The sequence below is a fragment of the Anser anser genome, assembly GCF_964211835.1.
Source record: "Anser anser genome assembly, chromosome: 1".
NCBI classification, from domain to species: Eukaryota; Metazoa; Chordata; class Aves; order Anseriformes; family Anatidae; genus Anser; species Anser anser.
This window is the reverse complement of record NC_139720.1, coordinates 145,913,857-145,935,719: the sequence shown is the minus strand read 5'-3', so window position 1 is coordinate 145,935,719 and position 21,863 is coordinate 145,913,857. Positions and strand designations below refer to the sequence as shown.

At 35.1% G+C, this 21,863-nt stretch overlaps 1 protein-coding gene across 4 annotated transcripts; it reads right to left on the bottom strand.

The window, feature by feature from the left end:
• Positions 1-844: 844 nt before the first annotated feature.
• On the bottom strand, positions 845-14,948 carry LOC310892179 (coiled-coil domain-containing protein 138-like). 4 transcript variants are annotated; one of them, XR_014577920.1, is made up of 9 exons: positions 14,818-14,948; positions 13,289-13,444; positions 12,375-12,491; positions 11,243-11,441; positions 9,074-9,256; positions 5,100-5,168; positions 4,457-4,753; positions 2,312-2,450; positions 845-1,080 (listed from the first exon to the last, which is right to left on the bottom strand). XR_014577920.1 is itself a non-coding variant. In XM_083819612.1 (7 exons), exons 1-7 carry the CDS (start codon positions 14,908-14,910, stop codon positions 4,686-4,688), a joined length of 885 nt encoding a protein of 294 aa, XP_083675738.1. In that variant the 5' UTR covers positions 14,911-14,948; the 3' UTR covers positions 3,857-4,685. The 4 variants fall into 4 exon arrangements, 2 of the variants coding, with proteins under 2 accessions (XP_083675738.1, XP_083675739.1); XM_083819612.1 differs by lacking the exons at positions 845-1,080; positions 2,312-2,450 and having other exon boundaries at positions 3,857-4,753; XR_014577921.1 differs by lacking the exons at positions 845-1,080; positions 2,312-2,450 and having other exon boundaries at positions 4,673-4,753; positions 5,100-5,222.
• Positions 14,949-21,863: the final 6,915 nt, after the last annotated feature.

Here is a 21,863-nt window from a genome sequence, read left to right as displayed (position 1 = left end):
TCAGAAATTAGAAATGGAAGATTAAGTTGAAATTTTAGAAAGTATCCCGTTTCCTACATATACAAAATTCCGAACACTGAATTGTGACAGACTAAGAATATATTCAAGCACATTCAGAAAGGAAATGCGGGTACTAAGAGACCAAATGGGAACTGAATTGGAAATTAATATAAAATACATTAGTAGCATTGAAGTATAATATTATTATCAGGGATTGCTATAGCCAGGCATTTAAAGAAATGTTTATAGGTTACGTTTTCAGGGACATTACAATGCAAAGTTACATGAGAAGTTCACATAAAGCAGGACAAAATACTAGATATTACAAAAACACAGGTAAAGAGCAAATGCCAAGAAATTACAAAATTAAAGTAACTAAAAAATTCTCATTTGATACCTCAAGTTTACTGCAATCAAAATTTGGTTTTAATCACTAAAACTCTAATTATCTGAAAGATAATTTGATAAAATACTTGCCTGTTACTTATCAACCATAGGAATCAATCAATGAATTCATAAAACTCTCTGAAGAGTAAAAAGGAAGTAAAATTTCTGCCTGTATGGAAAGGTTGGTATTAGTGATCTGCTTACTCAGGACACGCAACTTTAGCTGAATGGATCCAATTTCTTAGACTGTATGAGTCACTCAGGACAGCAGCATTATGTCACAAAGTATGAAAGAAAGAAATTTAGCATATTACAGTTTTTCACTTTCCTATTCATGAATGAGGGAAATATCATTACGATTCTACATGATACAAAGTAACTTACAGAATACAGAGGTTTTGATGAACAATTTTATTGAAAGCACTAAAAACAATAAATAAATAAATAAATAAATTACTTTTTGAACTACAATAGAGAGTTGGCATACATTACACAGAACAACAATTCTCAAAAGATAGTGCTAGTCACTTTTGCTTAGACTCGAGTCTAGCACTGTTGCTCTCTGCCACTCCCAAATTATACAGAATTACTCTGAGGTCTACGCAGAAGTGATGGTGATCAGGATGTGTTGTCCTGAGAAGTTCTTTGATCACTTCGGGAAGCGCAAACGATTCAAACATCTTCTTATTGCTTCTGCAAAAGATTTAACATAGAATAATTGACATAAGATAATTGACAAGTTTCAACTTAACAGTAAAGATTTTACAGATCTATTATCTATCAGTTAAAAAAAAATTATATTGGGAGCTTCACATAACTCTGTCTCTAAGCAGAAAATTATCAATGCATTGTAAGAAAAATCTTGACAAAAATCATCAAGAACTATGCTTTCTCTTGACTAAATGGTATTTACATGTAGTACAGTGGAAGATCAAGGAAAACCTGTAAAAAGGTTTCCCCAATTAGAAGCAAGATTTCAGAAACAGGACACGTACAGAAAATCCACAATAACATCAAGGCAAATATAGTAATGAACTACTACAAAACCAAGGGTAAAAAATTTACTTTAAAGAATATATCAAAGTTCATTTTTTAAGATTCATGGCACTACCTGTGAGGTTGTCTTTTAATTAAAAAATTTAAAAATCTGGATTTCTGAGTACACTTTTAGTTTATTTCCAATGAAAAATATGATTTAAATTAGAGTATTTTACAGGAAAACTTTTTTTCCCCCCGAGTTCAATTTTGTTCCTAAGAAAAATCAAACTAAACCCTCAGTTTTGCAAATAACTAACTCTAATGTAAGCTACGGTTTAGTGTAAATACCTGCTTTTGTAAATGAAACAATCCCATTAAATAATGCACATCAATGGAACTCAGCAGCATTCTACCACTGACATGTTGAAGATCTTTGTTACAATAAATTAGTAACCAACAAGCAACGGAAACCTATTTTGTAAAGGTTAACATTCCCCCAAAGTCTTATATGGCTCAAGACCTTAAACTCTGGTTTTTTTTGATAGAGATGAAAATTGACAAAACTTAAATTTAAGTCACATACAAAACAATTTTCAGAGGACATTTTTACCAAGTAACTCGGTAAAACTGAAGGTCGGGGGGAAGAAAAGAAGGGTTTTCTTCTAAGCATTCTTGTCATCTAAATAAATAAGGAATATATGTTCTTTAGGCTAGTTATTTTTTAGTTCATATTCTGAACTACACAGATTTATAGGCAAATTGAGAGACTCATCTTACATATCTGTGACAAACATTTTAAACATAATTGCTAACAATGAAAGTCCAGTATTATTTGTATTGGAGCAAATGAACGTCAAAACAGAGATGAGCTTTTTAAAAAAAGAGAAATGTCCCCAAGTTCAGTGATCTAATGGTAATTAACAGAAAAACAGTAATAAAGGGTTACTTTATTTCGGAGAGTTTCCGTAGCATAAAACAAATCTTTTTCAAAAACCGCATGTCTAGTCCGGGATTCTGAAGCAATTCAGAACAAGCACGGAAAACGGATTCAGTACTGCAGTATTCCAGGAAAAGCTGTAAGCAATCTGTAAAAGAAAATAATTAAAAAGTTTCATCACAGAACTTGGTGCAGGGAAAAATAAATCATTGATTTATAGCTTTTGAGGGCTTTATATGCCTCATGTTGTGCAACCATGAGAACAATGTAATAACTGGGTATATTCCAGGCATGTGACGCAAAAATCAGGTAAAACTAAGAACTAAAAACCACCCAAGTTCCTAAGAGTTCTGATGTCACCAGCACTTGTGGTATTAAAACAAGGCCTATTCCCCTAAAAACAAAGGAAAATAGGACACTGAACAATTTTAAACTCAAATTAAAAAATCTTATCTTCAACATGTTTATTCAATGTTAGTTGATCATGATCCTTTTCTTATGATTACATGAGGAGAACACTAAGCTATGCTAAAAAGACTCAAAAGGAAATATTTTAAGCTGCTGCAAAATGATGTACAGAAATAGTACCTGTAGACACTGATGTGATACTAGACAGCCTTTCATTATCAAAATACTGTCACTGTGCTGTTTCAAGACAGGCAGAATAGTAATTGAGAGGTCAGAGTTGGATAAGAACACCTGAATATCGAAACAATTCCTGTAAAATGCTGGATAATTTTTTAACATGGCCATATTGTATAATCTTTTCCATTTATCCTGCTCTCCAAAACTCAGTCAATTTAGAATAAAGTAAAATCTGTTCCCTTGTGTTGTTTCACTCTTGATTCTAATAGTACAGACTGATTTATAGCAACACCATAAAGAACATAAGTAATGATTTAATAGGTAACAGAACTGAACAAATTTGTTAGGAATCCAACAAAAGTCACTATTCACTGCGCTCTGCCCTTAGTGTATAAACACACTTGGTATGCCCCAGGATAAGTTACTTAGAATATGCCATTAAATTAATAGTTATTGTAATATTATTCTACTTTTACTGTAGAAGGAGGTCCTACAATTTATTCCTATAAATATCCACAAAATGCCTTAAATTCCTTTTTGTAGGTGTAAACAAATACCATATTCAGCTTACCTGGGCATTTTTTTGCTGGCTTGTTCTTACTGGTCTTAAAAATACTGTATTATTTTATTATTAAAAATTCTGGTCTTAAGGTATCTTAAAAATACTTTATTAATATATATATACACACATATACACACAGATACACTGTAAGAATGTTTTAACTGTGAGGTTTATAAAACAATATAAAAAATATGCTGAGGGATTTTTACTATAAAACAGAAGAGCCAAGGTGGAAATAATATCTCAAGTCTCACAAAGTTCAATTACGTGAAAGCAAACTGATAAAGACATGCATTTAAAGAGATTTTTCATACATCGTTTATATATTCATTTCAAATAAGCTTTTGCAGAATATATTTTAAATCATCAAAAATGTACAAAGTAAGCATATAATTTAAATGCCTATCTGATGAACTGGAAGAATAAAAACTGTATATTTTTAAATATTTTTGTTTCATCTCTGCACAGATTTTGTTTTTATTAACTACTGTAGAAAAACTAAATTGGAATCTATCCTGTCAGGATTTGACACAATTTTAAATAATCTGCAAAAGCCTCCCATTGTAACCATAAAAAAATGCAGCATTTTGTAGCTACATTAACTTAACTTGATTGGTAGACTGCAATGAACAATGACCAATTTATCACTGTTGACAGAATTCATCTGAAATTTACCCTCAAAGTAATCAGTCACTCACAGCATCAAATCTCACCAGCTATAGTTATTCAGAAAATTCTGTTTTATAGCTAAAGCTCTGTCACCTCAGAAAATGAAGACTGTCAGGAACACCAGCTTGAAGTTCATGTTTTCACAAATTAACCATTACAGTTTTGCTTCATTTCTAATTGCATGTGGATCTGCCAGGAGACTGGACCAACCCAACCCAGTGATGGAAAGTTAGCTCATGGAAAAGTTACATAAGGACCACAGAAACAGAAAACACTTGAAAGAAACAGTAACAACACTGAACAGCTTCCTAATGAGCTGTTGTCTCTAACACAGTCACCTGCAAGATTGGAACCATTTGCTGAGTTTAACTCATTCTCTTGTCATCAACAGCTGGGCCTGGTAAGAGCCAGTGGTTATGGCACAACAGAGGGCAGGCAAGATAACAGTCAGCGCAAGGCCCCTCGAGTGTGGATGCCTTCGTGGGTGACCCCGAGTTAAGAGACCCCAAGGACAGCTTCAGCCCATCACCCAATACGCGTTGACCTCAGGATGGTATGAATTGCTCTTCAGCTTCCTAGATGTGCAAGACCTTCACGCAGCTGTGACACGGGATGTACGGGAGACCAGCGCCATTCTCAAATGACAATCACACACACACAAAAAAAAAAGCAATAAAAAAGGTTAAAAATAGAACAGGATTCCTTATGTCACAGAAGTCAGTTGGACTGAACAGAAGTTTACAAGGAACAGAAAAGACCAGAACAAAAACCTACACCTTGGAGGCCAGGAACTACCTTTATAACAAGACAGATTGTATGAAAAGTTGTTCTTTTTTAACAAGGTCTAACAACCCCTCACCCCCCCATAAAAGCAGAAGGTCTGCCAGCCACAGAAGTAAAAATATCAAAAAATAACTAGTAAGGCCCGCACAAGAAAGATGGGACAGAAGATAAAGGCATTTTAGTCTTTTGGGTGCACACCTTGGCTAGTTTGCTGGTTTGCAGGAAATCTATCTTGATGGAAAGGACAAGGAAGGACAAGCCCCAAACCTGTAATTCCAAAAGAGCCCTTTAGGCAGGGACACCACAGCAGACCTCAGGAATCTGAAAGAAACGTTAGCTGGATTTTATGACAAGGAAAGTTAGACAGTTGTTGCTAACAAGTTGGGAAGTGGCACTTTGTGAAGAGGGAACAGCCAATGTAATACATGTATGTAGGACATGTACAAAAAAACCAAACCAATCTGAACATATTCATGCCCTTCAATAAAACTCCCAAGACATTTTCAGAAACTAAAGACAGAAGTGTGCTATAGGTTTATGCAGCATTACATGCAATATCATTGTATTGGAGAAAATGGGGATTAGAAAAAGAACTGGAAGGTGTGTAAGGAGTTGGCTAAAAAGAAAGCAAACCATCTGGCTTTGAAAAGTGAACTTCTAGTTTTAAACGGTCTAGTTTTAAACAGCAACCAATATGGTCTGACCGTTGAAGAGTGATTCTAATGAGGCCTTAGAGAGAAAAACACCATTCCACAAATAACCTAGATAGCCTGTAAATCGCAGCTATACGCTATTCGGGGTTACTTTGTTTAGTAAACCAGGAAAAGCCTAACGACCTACTAGAATCACTAAAGGAATCACAACTCTCTCTTCCAGGTGGAAACCTAAAAGAGCTTTGTTCCAACAATTCTTCTGTCCTTGCCTGCCTTATTTCCTCTGTTCCACTCCTGCAATAACCAGCTCAGAACTAAGCACAATATTTCAAACAAGATGACAAACTCAAATAAAGTCTTAACATAATTAAACCTAACCTGAGATGCAACTCATATGATTCTGGAACATCATGTCATATAAATAAAGTCTGAACTCTTACAATACACAGGTGTTATTCAAACTGCACAAATTATACCACCTACTTCCAAAAAAAGCCCCAAGGAAAATAACCTTCTTTATAAAATTACTTCAGCTATAGCATTGGTCTCAATTTTCCTCGAATGTTACAGAGAAACATTGGCTAATAAGTACAATTGTTCTATGAGTCAAATTAAGAAAAAAAGTATTAAAATTTGGTTTTGTTCAACTGAACAGTGTTTGAGGTGCATTCAAAGTTTATCAAAGCATTAAATCTACTTTCTGTGACAATGTTATCAGATCAGGTTTTGTTATCACACCCATCTTCGGGCAGGTTCATAGCTTAAAGATCACTCAAGAATTAATTATTCCTCCACCTCTGCCTGCTGATTCCTCTCTTCCTTGTAAAAAAGAACTAGCAGAAGAAAGTAACAATCAGAAAAGTAGAAGATATTGCATATGAACACGTAACCTGAGCTGGAAAGTACCAAAGAACATACAATAACAAACTGACAGAAAGAGAAAGAAAGTACCAAACAATGTTATCTTTCAGACCTCCACCATTTCCAATTGAAACAATGGTGTCGGGACTCTCCCCTGACAGGATTCTGGATGTGAAACACCTGAACCAAAATGGGGATGGGGTACATAAAAAGCTGTGTGCCAGTAAAGATGAAGAGCAAATAAGATTATTAATTCTAATTTGCCATTAAGATACTGCATATTGACAGGAAACAGATGATACCAATACCTCAACTGTTACATTTGACGTTATGTTTTCAGTAACTGGATGCCTTATTAGCATTGTTGACGTGTGAACTAGCAAGGGAAACTTGGACACCCACTGGATCAGAAATACTACGAAGCCAAAAGGAATGATACTGCTCTAAAATCTGAAAAAATGAGTACTGAAACCAAGTCGGTCAATGGGCTTAAGCAATACTGCAGAATCTCTTATTATAATTTCTATCAAAGCACAGAAATGTCCATCTTAGGCCAATAGGTGCTTTCTTCTCATGCAGCTTAAGTAATTTCCCTCAATATATGAGGGAGTCTAGGCCTTATGTCTGGAATATGAGGACGAGAATTTTTTTTTTTTTTTTCAGGAAAAAACCTACAAGAGGGCTTCAGATAGGTCTGAAATGTATAGAACCATTAGCATATATTGCTTACTGTAACAACAGGTACATGCAGTTACAGGAAGAGGCAGTGCAAAGCATTTGGTATTTCACATCTGACTCATCTTGCAGCCTGGACAATTAAAATTTGAATCCATAAAAATACTTCACAAAAAAATAAATTAAAAAATTAAGTTATGAAAAAGAACATCTGAAAAAAATCAGTGCTTTTTTTTTCTTACTCAGTTTCTAATCACGTAAGCTGTAACGGTAATATGTTTAAACAAAAATACTGGAATAATCATATAGACTCAGAAGATTATTCCAGCAAATCGAAAGAATGCTTAGGGATTGCATATCATAGAGAAAAAATATAGACTTCGACTCCTGTTGGTCAGAGGCTGTTTCGTTGGGTAACACGTTTCCATATTTTAGTACAAGATCAGCTACTTATGACTTCATATTTAAGGCTGCATAACAATAAAGTTTTAAAATTGTGCATAAAGTCCTGTTTTAGTCTAACACAGAGAGACCTCTGAATATTCACAGCCACCTTCCAGTTTGCTTTTAATAACTTGTTCATAAGAAACATACAAAGGTATGAAATTATGATTACCTGTCAACAATACTACTTGTCATCATTAACAATTTCTTGGAAAACATTAACTATATATTGGAAAAGAACAGAATCTGACTATAGCATGTATATAGGCAATTCCTTATACCAAAGAGAAAGGCTCTGCATAAGGCTTTATATCCAGTTGCTGAAAAATAAATTCTCAATCATATGTTAATCCAATTAAGCATTAGTCCTCCTTCCCTGGTTTTGCATATATATCTTCTCTGAGAAGCAACATGGCAAAATGTGAACTTCTCACAATTTATCTCCATTATTCTTCTAAATCTAGGCATCTAGCATATCAAAATGACTACTGCTAGGTAACAGAACATGTACTGTTAGTGGAATTTTTCTTCAAAGTCATGTCAGATACCATCAACCCTGCTTAGGTTTTTCTCTCCCAGTTACTTTACCAATCAAAATTACGATGATTAGAAATACTTTGGTGTAAAAAAAACTAAACTAACCACACGGTCTGAAAGGAAGAAAACAACATCAGGTAAATCTTTCTGCCACTTATCTCACTACAAAATGGCTTCTAACTCAATGTTTTTCCATCCCAAGTTAAACACGCTTTCTATTTTCACCGCTATAGTACATGGTAACAAAATACCCCAAGCCAACAATATGTATTTCACAAATAGCAGCAGTCCCTTCTCCTCCCCTTTTCTGTTCTAAAAAAACAGCGAATGATTTTTATTCTAAGAAAAGTAACAAGGATTATTCCACACGACACTGGAATGGCTCACTAGTTTTGTGTTCATCCAGACTGTTATCAACTGATTCTTTGCCTGTATCACCTGGAAAAGCACTGTGAATAATGAGATTATTAACCCTTTTATAGGACCACACTACAGTACAATTCAGCGAAACATAACCATCTCTTACAGATGTGCCATTTCCAATTATTTGAAAGTGAAAAATGGCTAGGGGAGAGCTGTTCATGGGGGGGGAGGGGGGGAGATAAACTTTTTTTTTTTTTTTTTATCTCCACCTGCTAACAGGATTTCATGAAATGGCTGCCCTGGCACAGTCTTACTTCAAAAGAAAAATACTCATTGGCAAAACATCAGCAAGGTAAACCAGTGCAATAAACAGAAAAGCTAAACTAAATATAATAACAAAAAAATCACACCAGTAAGAAAGCAACCAGGACAATATGTAAAGCATGGATGCTGACAGCGAGAAGAGACAGACAATTCAGAAACATACTTTATATCTCTAATGAATTTAAATGACACAAATAAATGCTAATGCTAGATTAGGTTATTTATAGAGAAGCATCACGTTATTTTTTACTTGGTATTTATACTTATCTCACCTATTTTCATCATAACTTTTTTTTTTTTTTTTCAATTACTCACTTTTATCAGAGCTCCTGGCCATCTCAGTTAATGCATCAAGAGCACAAGAAAGGAGACATTTTCTGGATATAGTTAAGTGGCTTAGTACGACAGGCACACATTGGTATTGCAAAAATAACATCTTTCCTTCATCTGTTCTCAAGTCCACGCAAAGGGAACGAAATGCATGAGTCAGGTAATTCACTGAAAGATAACAGAAAACAGGGAATAAAAATTCTATAATCACAGTTCCATTAGATGATCACAAACATGTGAATATTTATCCTAAGAGTTACTGTTGCAAATATATACTAATAAAAAAAAGTTAGATGGCTGAAAATATTAATTTTATTTATTTATTTAAAGGCATACTCTGCCTATTTTTATTCCTTAAAAAAATTGTTGTGAGTGGAAAAAAAGACATGCTACAACTCACAAATTGAGCAAAATATATTTACAAACATAAAACCTTTCTAATATCTTCCTTAAGAGAGAAAAGGAAATCACAAGCTGCATAGTTTGGGACTATATTGGTTTCAACATCTGGGAAGCCTCTAATAAAGGAGTAAAAGGCTAATTCATCTGAATAAGTGCAATTACTTTCATGACAGCAACTATTCGCATTCCTTTCCATAAAAGGCTGTAGTTTAAGTTTCAGTGCATCTATGTTATATACGCATCCATTTTGGAGAGCACTAAATTATTCAGAGAATTTAGATTAAGTGAATCAATTCAATTTTCTTAATTTCATGATGTCAAATCTTCCTCAATATCTTGGAATAGCATTGATCATCCGGAGCACAGAAAATTAGGAGTAAGGCAAAAATTTATCACACAGCAAAAGTTTAATTGCAGTGCCATCTGCTGGATATTAGCATCTTGAAGGAAACAGGATATATATTTAAACTGAACATGCTGCTTTATCATCACTAGATCATTAGACACGTGGTCAGTGATGAAAATTCATACACAGTAAGTTTCAACATACATTTAATAGATTTTTTTTCCACGTTCTATAAGCTTGCAGTAAAAACCAACCATGAGAAGCTAAACTGATTCATTCTGATCAACAGCTTTCATCTGCTTACAGTTAATCTCTGCAATAAGTACTTTTTTTTGTATTGTAATTCATTTTCATCATTTTTATCAACCATTTCTAGAAATGTGAGTTTCAATTTCAGGGTAATCATCGTGCTTCACCAAAATATACTGACTGAAACTATATGATACTGAAATTGAAAATATACCGATTCTTCCCTCCAACAGCTGAAATACTGTACTTGCTTATTAATGGTGTCAGGATGGTCTTCCAGAATGTTTAAATCCTGTTTATTCTAAGCACTACCAGTATAAATATTGCACAGGTCAGTATTTTTGTCATCACTTCAACGAAAATTTTTTGTCTTTTCAGGCTCTGTTTGTTTTTAAAGAAACTCCTGCTGAGAAGAGATGCTACGGCATCCTGGAGATTGCACAAGTGGAGTAACTGTCATGAACTGAAGCAAAAGTCACTAAGAACTGTGATATCTCCAGACAAGTATGACCTTGTTTGCTTTGCCTGTTAACAAAATACATTACTATACTGCATCAGCATATAGTAGCATTTTTCAATGTTTTTCAATGTTGATAATGTTTATGGGTAGCCACTTGCAGTGACAGACTTGGTAGGAGAGGAGGGGAGACAGCAGAGAGGTAAGAGCTAGACAGACTATGAGCTTTACATCAAACTTGGACAAAGCAATGAAATTCTAGAACTCTCTGAAATTTGCTACTGATTTCAGTTTACTGAAGAGCAATTAGCTGTACCATTATATGCAGTGAAGATCTTGACAAACAAATCACTGCTAGAGTGATTGCTTGAGAGAATTACCAACATCTCTTTTCCCCTTCGTCACAAAAAACGTTGATCTCACTGACAACAATAACACATATTAAAATGACCACACAAATTATGACATGAATAATAGCAAGGTTCATACTTCCTTCCCTATATTATGCTTTATCAGGTGGTAAAATTCAAATAAAACATCCTTCACTAATAAAGCATTACAGATGCTACAGTATCATTGAACTGCTGCATTTTGTAAATTTGTTTTTCATCCAGGCACATTCCTGGAAATAAGATTTTTTAAAAAAAAGGATAAAAATAAAAAGATGATAAAAAAAGACATCATAAAAACCAGAACTTACCTCGCTGAAACTTCGCTGTTTCAAGCAAAATTAAAGTTGACAGAAACCTCAAAGGCATAAAGGAGCTTGTAAAGAAAAGTACAGTTTTTGGTGTACTCTGTGTAGACTTTTCAGACCATGTTTGCAGGTTTCCCTGATGTTCTATGCCTTTGAAAATAACTTCTCCAAGTCTCTCCATTGTTGATGTCATGCTTGCATGCTGTTTCAAACAACGTGCACATTTAGTGTAAACATTAAAATACAAGAAAATCCTGTCTACTATGTATAGATATGTATGTTCCCCTAAGGATTAAATATTAAATAGCAAATGCCTTGACCATGTATTGCAATATAATCTGTACTACTTTGCGTTCCATAAGCAGTTGAACAACATTAGCACAGGGCCTTGTCAACACACACTTCACAAAAAGACAAGGTAGTCAGGACCCCTGATATGCTGACATTATTTAATTTGCCTCTGGTTCCAGAATAAAGTCAGTTCAAACTCAGCTTTAATCAACGCTGCCTACTACACTATACTCTTTTCTGAAGATGCCTGAAGCTAGATCCTACAAAAGCATTTACAGAATTAAGGTCTAAACATGAACCTTAAGAATACCGTACAGGTAAGACGTATTGGACTTTTCAACAAACTGTACAGAAATATTACTTCGGAATCAAACTTAATAACATGCTCATTTAGAATATTTTCTTATTAGCACTAGAACCACCAGCTTACAGTTCTATTCAGTTAGACACTGAGTAGAGAACAAAGAAATCAAAATTCCTTTGCTACTTTGCCACACATTGCCATCAATTTCAACAAATCTCATGCATAAAGTGAACAAAAATATATTTCTTTTCCTAGTTCACAAGTTTTGGAAGCACATAGGTAAAATATCATTCCTGAGATGCTAGACACTGCTGCAACAAAGATCACATATGTATGTAAAAATATGTTTACATACATGGTGCAAAATATAACAATGAATGTGAGAAAGTTAATTTGATGAGAATTATTTTTTCATTTGCTATGTATCTGTGGTAGGAATTTATGCTTTGCAAAGAGAGCAAAGTTTCTTTTATATATAATCCCTGAAAACATCTACTTTTCATACTCATTTATAATACAAAATATCACTCGGGAACTTACCTTATTACCAGTGTTTATCTGCCTTAGAGACCAGTAGATAAATTGAATGACAGGCATATATAGTTTAGGATCCACAAATGGCATCCACTGGAGCTGTCCAGTGACCACATGCAAAAGCTGTAAAAATACAGAATGGCAAAGTTATATGCAGTATATGAACTTACAGTATAAGCTAACCACAAGTAAAAAGCAAACAAAGAAAAACAAAACAAAACAACACTAAAGTAAAATAAACTTATTCCCAGAGTTTAACAGACTACATGTGCAAATACTCACTGTGCAGACCTGGTACAGGTAACAGAATTATATACATATACTGAATTTACATTTTACACAGGTTTACACAAAAAGTGGAAAGACATTGTGTGAGCTCAGACTCTGAAGTCTAATACCAATGGCTACAAATTTTAAATATAATGAAAAAAACACTGTAAAAGCAGATTTCCTGAACACCTCACTGATTTCCAAGCCTTGGTATCCCAAGAAAGACGGTGTTAAAAGAATTGCATGGTATCATCTTTTATAAGACATAAATTGAACTTTTAATACCTAATATCAGCACTAAAATACTTTAAATTAGATGTGTATATCTCCTTAGAAAAAAGGAATTACATACAGTATTACAGATAAAACACAAGACAAATTATCAGCTGATAAAAATGACTTAAAAGAGAAAGACAGGTGGAATCTAAAGTTCAGACTGAACAGTACACATTTCCTTAAAAATGATCTGTATGTTCCACGAATGACAAATTATCTCTTATATCTCACTGTTGGAATTAATACTGATGGACTGTCATTTTCTTTTAATTAATGTATTCAAAGCGCGTACAAAACAGGCTGACCTGTTACACTCTCAAAAATAATAAAAAGAATCTTAACATTTTAGCCTCAACAAATTCAAATGCCTTTACCTTCATACAATTTTCTGGAGTGCAGTTTTCTTTAGCACACTGAGGTTTATCATTGCCCTCTCTCTCTCCTTGTATTTCTATTTTGCTAAGGTGTTCGTTTGAGATCCAGTCCATAAGAATAGTTAAGAGGTCGTAAACTTTTGAATTCAGTAGTACCTGTAATACATCCACAACATCAGTTATTTCAGCTTTCAAGTTTATGATTTTCTAAACCACAACACCAATAGACTAAAATATATGAGTACATTAGTAATACGCAAATGCTTTATTATGTGCTTAGACAAATGTTTATGAAAGGCTTGGGAAGAATTGGGAAGAGATTTTCACATACAAAATCAATCTATTTTATAATTCTAACGAAATGCTTTAAAAAGGAAAAAGCAAATCTTTAATGATCTGTGCATGTGGAAATCCTCATTTTGATACATGTGATACACTCCTTTGCTTTATTTCATACAATCTACTTATGCTAAATTTTAACTGTGTAAGTAGCACCGTTAGAAGAATAAAGACTTCATGACATTGTCATTCTGTCCCTCTACTACAACTGTACAGAAAAACTCTGTGAAAGGTATCCAGAGGTTCCTGAAGACAGGCTGCACAAACAGCTCTTTAAAACCTTCACAGGTCTTCTTGTATCTACCTTCAGACAACTGTTCTTCTCTTCACTCAGAATTATAACTACTGATGCTGCTCATATATCACTTGCGACTAAAGTACGCTAAAACCTACGTACACAGAGAAATATGTTGGCTATATAGAGACAGTACAGTTTTAAGGCATCTGATATAGATCAAGTAGAATGGCGTGAATATCTCTCTTTCTCATTTCAGTTTAGCCTCTAGCGGGAGAAAGTCATTACCAGTCGGGAAATGTTGGCAGAGTACTAGCAGAGGACTTGCTACTGACTGGAATAACATGGAGACAGAAAGTATTTCATTAAGTGATGCAAGAAGGTATTTTAAGGAAAACAAGGTGATCCTTTTGGAACTATATATGAACACTGCATTTATCCTTTCCCACATTAAAGACCATTTCCCCAAAGTATAACAGCAGTACAATCATCTCTGGCTTATAAAATTAAAATTTGTTATCTGACTTCTCTAACTACATTTCAGCTGGTTTTATTCATAAAGGACAGTGTTGTACTGTAGCAGTAACCAGAATAAGTTTAAGATTTGCTCTGACACAGCGGAAGAAAACAGTTACAGTGCAGGCAGAATATAATTTTAATTCATAGTTGAGAGATAACATGAGAGGAAGAAGAAAACAGCTAAATAAGCAAAAAACATATACATACACAATATAAAATTCAAAAGACATTTTTAGCAACATACTTTATTCTTTCAGTTGACTGTTTCTCCCAATATAGTGTCTACCTATTCCTACTGTAATTAACTCACTAAAAAAAAATCAATAAAAATTATTTTATTTTTCTAATTTCTAGCATTTTCTAATTTCTAGCAGATACATAACGTTCTACTGCCTAAAGTCTTTCACACAGATCTTTCACCTTGCCCAGTCCTTACCTTATCACTTTCTGATGCTCCTGTCTCATTTTCCTCCTTAACAGGTTTAGGTTGGCACACCACTCCTCCTGAATCATTGGACTTCTGTGCCATTACCAATGCATGCTTCTGCTACAATAAAATGTAACAATTATATTTCACTTGTTAACTATAAAGGAAGAAGGTACCTGGAAGAAGAAACCTTACCTGTAAATCATTTAACTGAGCTTGCATGCTTCTTGCTCGATTATCTAACTTCTTGTTCTGTTCGTTCGCGTCACTTAACTGAAAGAATCAAAAACCATTCAAATAGCTGTAGATTCAAAACTCACTTTTTGACTTAACCATCACATTGAAATCATTTGATGTGATTGCTAAAAGTTCAATTTTTTTCTTCTCAGCATGGACAGTGATAGAAACAAAATCACTGTCCACTTCCTCAACAAATCACGGGATGGCCGAGGTGGGAAGGGACCTCTGGAGACCATCTGGTCCAACCATCTTGTTTAAACAGGGCCACCCAGAGCAGGCTGCCCAGGACCACGTCCAAGCAGCTTGTGAAGATCTTCAAGGACGGGGACTCCTCAACCTCTCCAGGCAACCTCTGCCTGGATAAATAAAATAGTCGTGGCTCTTTGTTGACTTGCGGCCCAACCTTTCCGCTTACAGGGGAAGAATAAGCACAATACCTCTTTAGGGATATAGGCACTACGTATTTGATTACTTCTCATAAAGAAATGACACAAAAAACGGAGTGCATGTTTCAAGAATGGTCTAATGGCCTTGGAAAGAGAGAGGGTGAAAGTTTTCTTCTCGCAAGAATGACACTGTCACTGACCATGCTCTGTGAGAAAAGAATACGAGGCAAACTATAACCTCCATTTAAATATAAGTAACGTACTCTATGGATACAACAAACATCCCGATCATCATGTAAGTCCTCTGTGAATACTTCAGTTTGCACAAAAGAGAAGGACAAAGATTTTACTGAGACTAGGAAGCAGATGATTTTCATCAGACTCAAGAGCATCAGAACTGCAATTCACTGAAGGAGCAATGGTCAAAAGAGTTTACGTAGCAATTTGCCTGTCAGCATTTAGGTCAGATTTAAGTCAAGTGAGAAGAAAACTTTAACTCTGTATTATTGTGAACCACTGTCTCAGCGTGTCCTTAAGAACAGAGAAAATATTCCTTTAATTAACACTTTCAAAAATAACTGAAGATACTGAGTAATCATGGAATTAGAAATACACATACTACTTTTTATTTAATAGAATCAGCAGAGCAATTCAGCACAGGGTGGCTTCCATTATAAAATACTTTCTCTCTATCCAATCTCAGTTTGCTTCAAAGGATATGGTTAGTCTTTCCTAAAATCACCTGTTGCTACAGGGTCAGAGGACTAACTCTAATTTCTTTAATACTGGAAAAGATCTGAGAGACTAAATTTCACGTGCTAGAAAATGAAGCAGAAAGTAATTACAACCATTCACACAATTCTTGTCTTACAGAAACAAAATCAGCAATTTTGCAAACAACTTGTTCAAACGTTTAAAATTGTTGACTGTAACTTCTAAAGCTACTAATAACAGGAAATAATTAATCTTGCCTGTTTTTTTAGGGAATCATTCTCATCCATCACAGACTTAAATGATGACTTCAGTTTACTATTTTCCTCAGCCACTCCTCTCAAGGTTTCTTTCATTTGGTTCATTTCGGTATCAGGTTGCTATAGAAATATCAAATGTTAAAGCATGATTAACAAGAGCGTATTTTAGAAATATCAAATGTTAAAGCATGATTAACAAGAGCGTATTTTAGAAATAATTCTCAACTAAGTTCCATTTTACTGTTAAAATAATAGGACAAACTTCCAAAGATCAAATTTGTAATTCTGCATGGTCCAATCTGCACATACAACCAGTAGTGAAGAAAGCAACATCCACACCACGTATTAAGAAGAAATAGAAAGAAAATGGGAGCCACGGCGTACAGCCTATGGATCTTATTTTTTTCCAGAAAATACCTAGATCTTCTCAATTGTACATTCCTCAGTTAAGTCACATGTGGGAAAGAACTGTGAATGAAAACAAATGTCAAAGCTTTTGTTTACACTTAGCTTTTCTTCTTAGCATCCATTTTAACCACAAACATGCCCAATTCTCTCTTTCTTGAATCTTTCAAATATTCTAACCATTCACTGCTGATAGTTAAGACGCTTTAGTTCACCTGTACTTAAACACCTGTCCTGCAATGTCCAGGAATGTATCCAATACTTGTTACATTTCATTGAATTGGAAAAAAAAAACCCTTGTGAAACTCAACATAGTTATCTTTTAATATAATATTTTATATTATAATAATATAATTTAATACCAGGACATACCATTAAATTATAAGCAAAAACAGACAAAAAAACAGCAACAAAGGAAAACTGAAATGACAATTACTTGTAACAGTCAAAAACCTGTACGTCTTGAAAAAGAAACCAAGGAATGTGTCTTTTCTCCCCCTCACTGGAAATTTGTAATATAATTAAATATATGCCAGCAGATTCTGAAAAAAAAACACAACACTGAGGCTTTGAAGCTGAGTATAAAACAAATGTTTTCAGAAAATAACGTTCCTTTTCTCAGAAACTGTGAGAAACTTCTATGTGAAAATAGCGCTTTGTTCAGAAGTGCTGTCTTTTGCACTAACAATTCAGCCATCCACTACATTTTCTTAAGCCTCGCTCTCAGACTGTTATCATGCTGCAAAAAGGACTTTAGTGGTAAATATAGAAACGATCTCATCGACAAACAAAAATGCTACAGATAGGCTCCAAGCGGAGTGCTCAACTACTTCCATTGAAAAGGCCGAACCTTTAGAGTTAACCAAGCCTAGGAAAGGCTTGCTCAGCTTGGGATGGAGCAGGAGCAAGGTGGCTTGAAACTGACCATAAACTTTCAAAACAGTCAGGGACAGCAGAATTACAAGTGAAAGGTTTTGCGAGAAAAAATTTGAATTAAGATTCTCAATTTCTCCAAACTACGTTACACAATGCTTTATAAGGCTTGCATATTCGGGGTTTGACAATAATTTCACAGTGCTTCAGGGATTTGGCAATAATTTCACAGGCCACTGGGTTGCTGTAGGTGGTGCCAGGATGTCTAAACCATCCAATTCCATTATTAAATCGGGTACCATCCATATCATAATCAACTGTATCACTTCATTCCTGCCAAATGTTTGTCTAGTCTGTTCTGAAGACCTGCAAATACTGGAAGCACCAGTCTTACTGATCTCTCTGACCCAGTGGTTGACTGCTTTTGTTTTAATCTAGTTTTTCCTCATACTTACCCTGCCACTACTTCTATCACAGACATGGAAAAAAAAAAGATTAGTTTCTTTCTCTTTGTGGCAGCCTTTTATGTAGCCAAAGATTGGCATGTTCACGTGTCCCTGCATTTGTTCATCACCCTGTACGTGTACACATGATATTTCTGTTCAAATGCAATACTGCACACTCTTGCCTCTGAAGCATTGCGCTTTTCTCAGACCTACTACCTCTTCAATTTGTCAAGATCAATTTTAATCCTAACCTTCTTTTTCAGCATGCTTGAAATTCTCCCTCGCTTGCTATTCGCTTCAAGTTTAACAAGCGTGCTCTTTCTCACCATCACACTTCTCACTGAAAACACCCAATACTGGACCCAAAAGAGACTATTCCAGAATCTACTATGTACATTCCTTCAGCTGTGAAACACTGTCTCACTACACCTTACCACCAACCTTATTTCAGCTGTCATACTTTTCTAATATGATTATGAAAACGCCACGTAAAACTGTACCAGAAACAATACAGCAAAGTCTAGACATACATATAACTAGTACTCCTCTACTAGCCATGCCTGTTACCTTGTCCTAATGGAAATCACACTGATTTGACAATTTAGGATTAACACAAGCTCGTTGCCATTTACTGCAGTGTTTTTGGCATGGCACTTCGCATGGTTTGTTCATAGCTTGCCAGGACATATATTTATTTATTTAGCTGAGAACCAACATTAAGTTGATGGCTGTGTAACTCTTTCCCATTTGAAAAGAACGGCATCAGATTTTTCTAGTTGACTCCACTTGACCTCCACAAGTTTTTACAGATAACCACTAACTGCTCCTGGCTTTTCAACACTTCTCTAACCTGTGTGACACTTTTAAAGCCACTTGTGTTTTTTCTAAAGACATCTTTAAAATCACTTTTATGGATTTGAACCATCTATCTTAACACATTCCTTCCCTATTGAAAGTTGAGGTCCTGCTCCCCTGACACCTTTCTCCCTTTTTTTCCTGTATCTACATACTCCCTCAATGGCTTGTGCATCCTCCCTCAATGGCTTAATGATCTGTGCATGTGGAAATCCTCATTTTGATACATGTGATACACTCCTTTGCTTTATTTCATACAATCTACTTATGCTAAATTTTAACTGTGTAAGTAGCACCGTTAGAAGAATAAAGACTTCATGACATTGTCATTCTGTCCCTCTACTACAACTGTACAGAAAAACTCTGTGAAAGGTATCCAGAGGTTCCTGAAGACAGGCTGCACAAACAGCTCTTTAAAACCTTCACAGGTCTTCTTGTATCTACCTTCAGACAACTGTTCTTCTCTTCACTCAGAATTATAACTACTGATGCTGCTCATATATCACTTGCGACTAAAGTACGCTAAAACCTACGTACACAGAGAAATATGTTGGCTATATAGAGACAGTACAGTTTTAAGGCATCTGATATAGATCAAGTAGAATGGCGTGAATATCTCTCTTTCTCATTTCAGTTTAGCCTCTAGCGGGAGAAAGTCATTACCAGTCGGGAAATGTTGGCAGAGTGCTAGCAGAGGACTTGCTACTGACTGGAATAACATGGAGACAGAAAGTATTTCATTAAGTGATGCAAGAAGGTATTTTAAGGAAAACAAGGTGATCCTTTTGGAACTATATATGAACACTGCATTTATTCTTTCCCACATTAAAGACCATTTCCCCAAAGTATAACAGCAGTACAATCATCTCTGGCTTATCAAATTAAAATTTGTTATCTGACTTCTCTAACTACATTTCAGCTGGTTTTATTCATAAAGGACAGTGTTGTAATGTAGCAGTAACCAGAATAAGTTTAAGATTTGCTCTGACACAGCAGAAGAAAACAGTTACAGTGCAGGCAGAATATAATATTAATTCATAGTTGAGAGATAACATGAGAGGAAGAAGAAAACAGCTAAATAAGCAAAAAACATGTACATACACAATATAAAATTCAAAAGACATTTTTAGCAACATACTCTATTCTTTCAGTTGACTATCTGTGTCTCCCAATATAGTGTCTACCTATTCCTACTGTAATTAACTCACTAAAAAAATCAATAAAAATTATTTTATTTTTCTAATTTCTAGCATTTTCTAATTTCTAGCAGATACATAACGTTCTACTGCCTAAAGTCTTTCAAACAGATCTTTCACCTTGCCCAGTCCTTACCTTATCACTTTCTGATGCTCCTGTCTCATTTTTCTCCTTACGACGTTTACGTGAGCGCAACCCTTCTCCCGAATCATTGGACTTCTGTGTCATTACCAATGCATGCTTCTGCTACAATAAAACGTAACAATGAATTATATTTCACTTGTTAACTATAAAGGAAGAAGGTACCTGGAAGAAGAAACCTTACCTGTAAATCATTTAACTGAGCTTGCATGCTTCTTGCTCGATCATCTAACTTCTTGTTCTGTTCGTTCGCGTCACTTAACTGAAAGAATCAAAAACCATTCAAATAGCTGTAGATTCAAAACTCACTTTTTGACTTAACCATCACATTGAAATCATTTGATGTGATTGCTAAATGATTAAAAATTCAATTTTTTTCTTCTCAGCACGGACAGTGATAGAAACAAAATCACTGTCCACTTCCTCAACAAATCACGGGATGGCCGAGGTGGGAAGGGACCTCTGGAGACCATCTGGTCCAACCATCTTGTTTAAACAGGGCCACCCAGAGCAGGCTGCCCAGGACCACGTCCAAGCAGCTTGTGAAGATCTTCAAGGACGGGGACTCCTCAACCTCTCCAGGCAACCTCTGCCTGGATAAATAAAATAGTCGTGGCTCTTTGTTGACTTGCGGCCCAACCTTTCCGCTTACAGGGGAAGAATAAGCACAATACCTCTTTAGGGATATAGGCACTACGTATTTGATTACTTCTCATTAAGAAATGACACAAAAAATGGAGTGCATGTTTCAAGAACGGTCTAATGGCCTTGGAAATAAAGAGGGTGAAAGTTTTCTTTTCGCAAGAATGACACTGTCACTGACCATGCTCTGTGAGAAAAGAATACGAGGCAAACTATAACCTCCATTTAAATATAAGTAACGTACTCTATGGATACAACAAACATCCCGATCATCATGCAAGTCCTCTGTGAATACTTCAGTTTGCACAAAAGAGAAGGACAAAGATTTTACTGAGACTAGGAAGCAGATGATTTTCATCAGACTCAAGAGCATCAGAACTGCAATTCACTGAAGAAGCAATGGTCAAAAGAGTTTACGTAGCAATTTGCCTGTCAGCATTTAGGTCAGATTTAAGTCAAGTGAGAAGAAAACTTTAACTCTGTATTATTGTGAACCACTGTCTCAGCGTGTCCTTAAGAACAGAGAAAATATTCCTTTAATTAACACTTTCAAAAATAACTGAAGATACTGAGTAATCATGGAATTAGAAATACACATACTACTTTTTATTTAATAGAATCAGCAGAGCAATTCAGCACAGGGTGGCTTCCATTATAAAATACTTTCTCTCTATCCAATCTCAGTTTGCTTCAAAGGATATGGTTAGTCTTTCCTAAAATCACCTGTTGCTACAGGGTCAGAGGACTAACTCTAATTTCTTTAATACTGGAAAAGATCTGAGAGACTAAATTTCACGTGCTAGAAAATGAAGCAGAAAGTAATTACAACCATTCACACAATTCTTGTCTTACAGAAACAAAATCAGCAATTTTGCAAACAACTTGTTCAAACGTTTAAA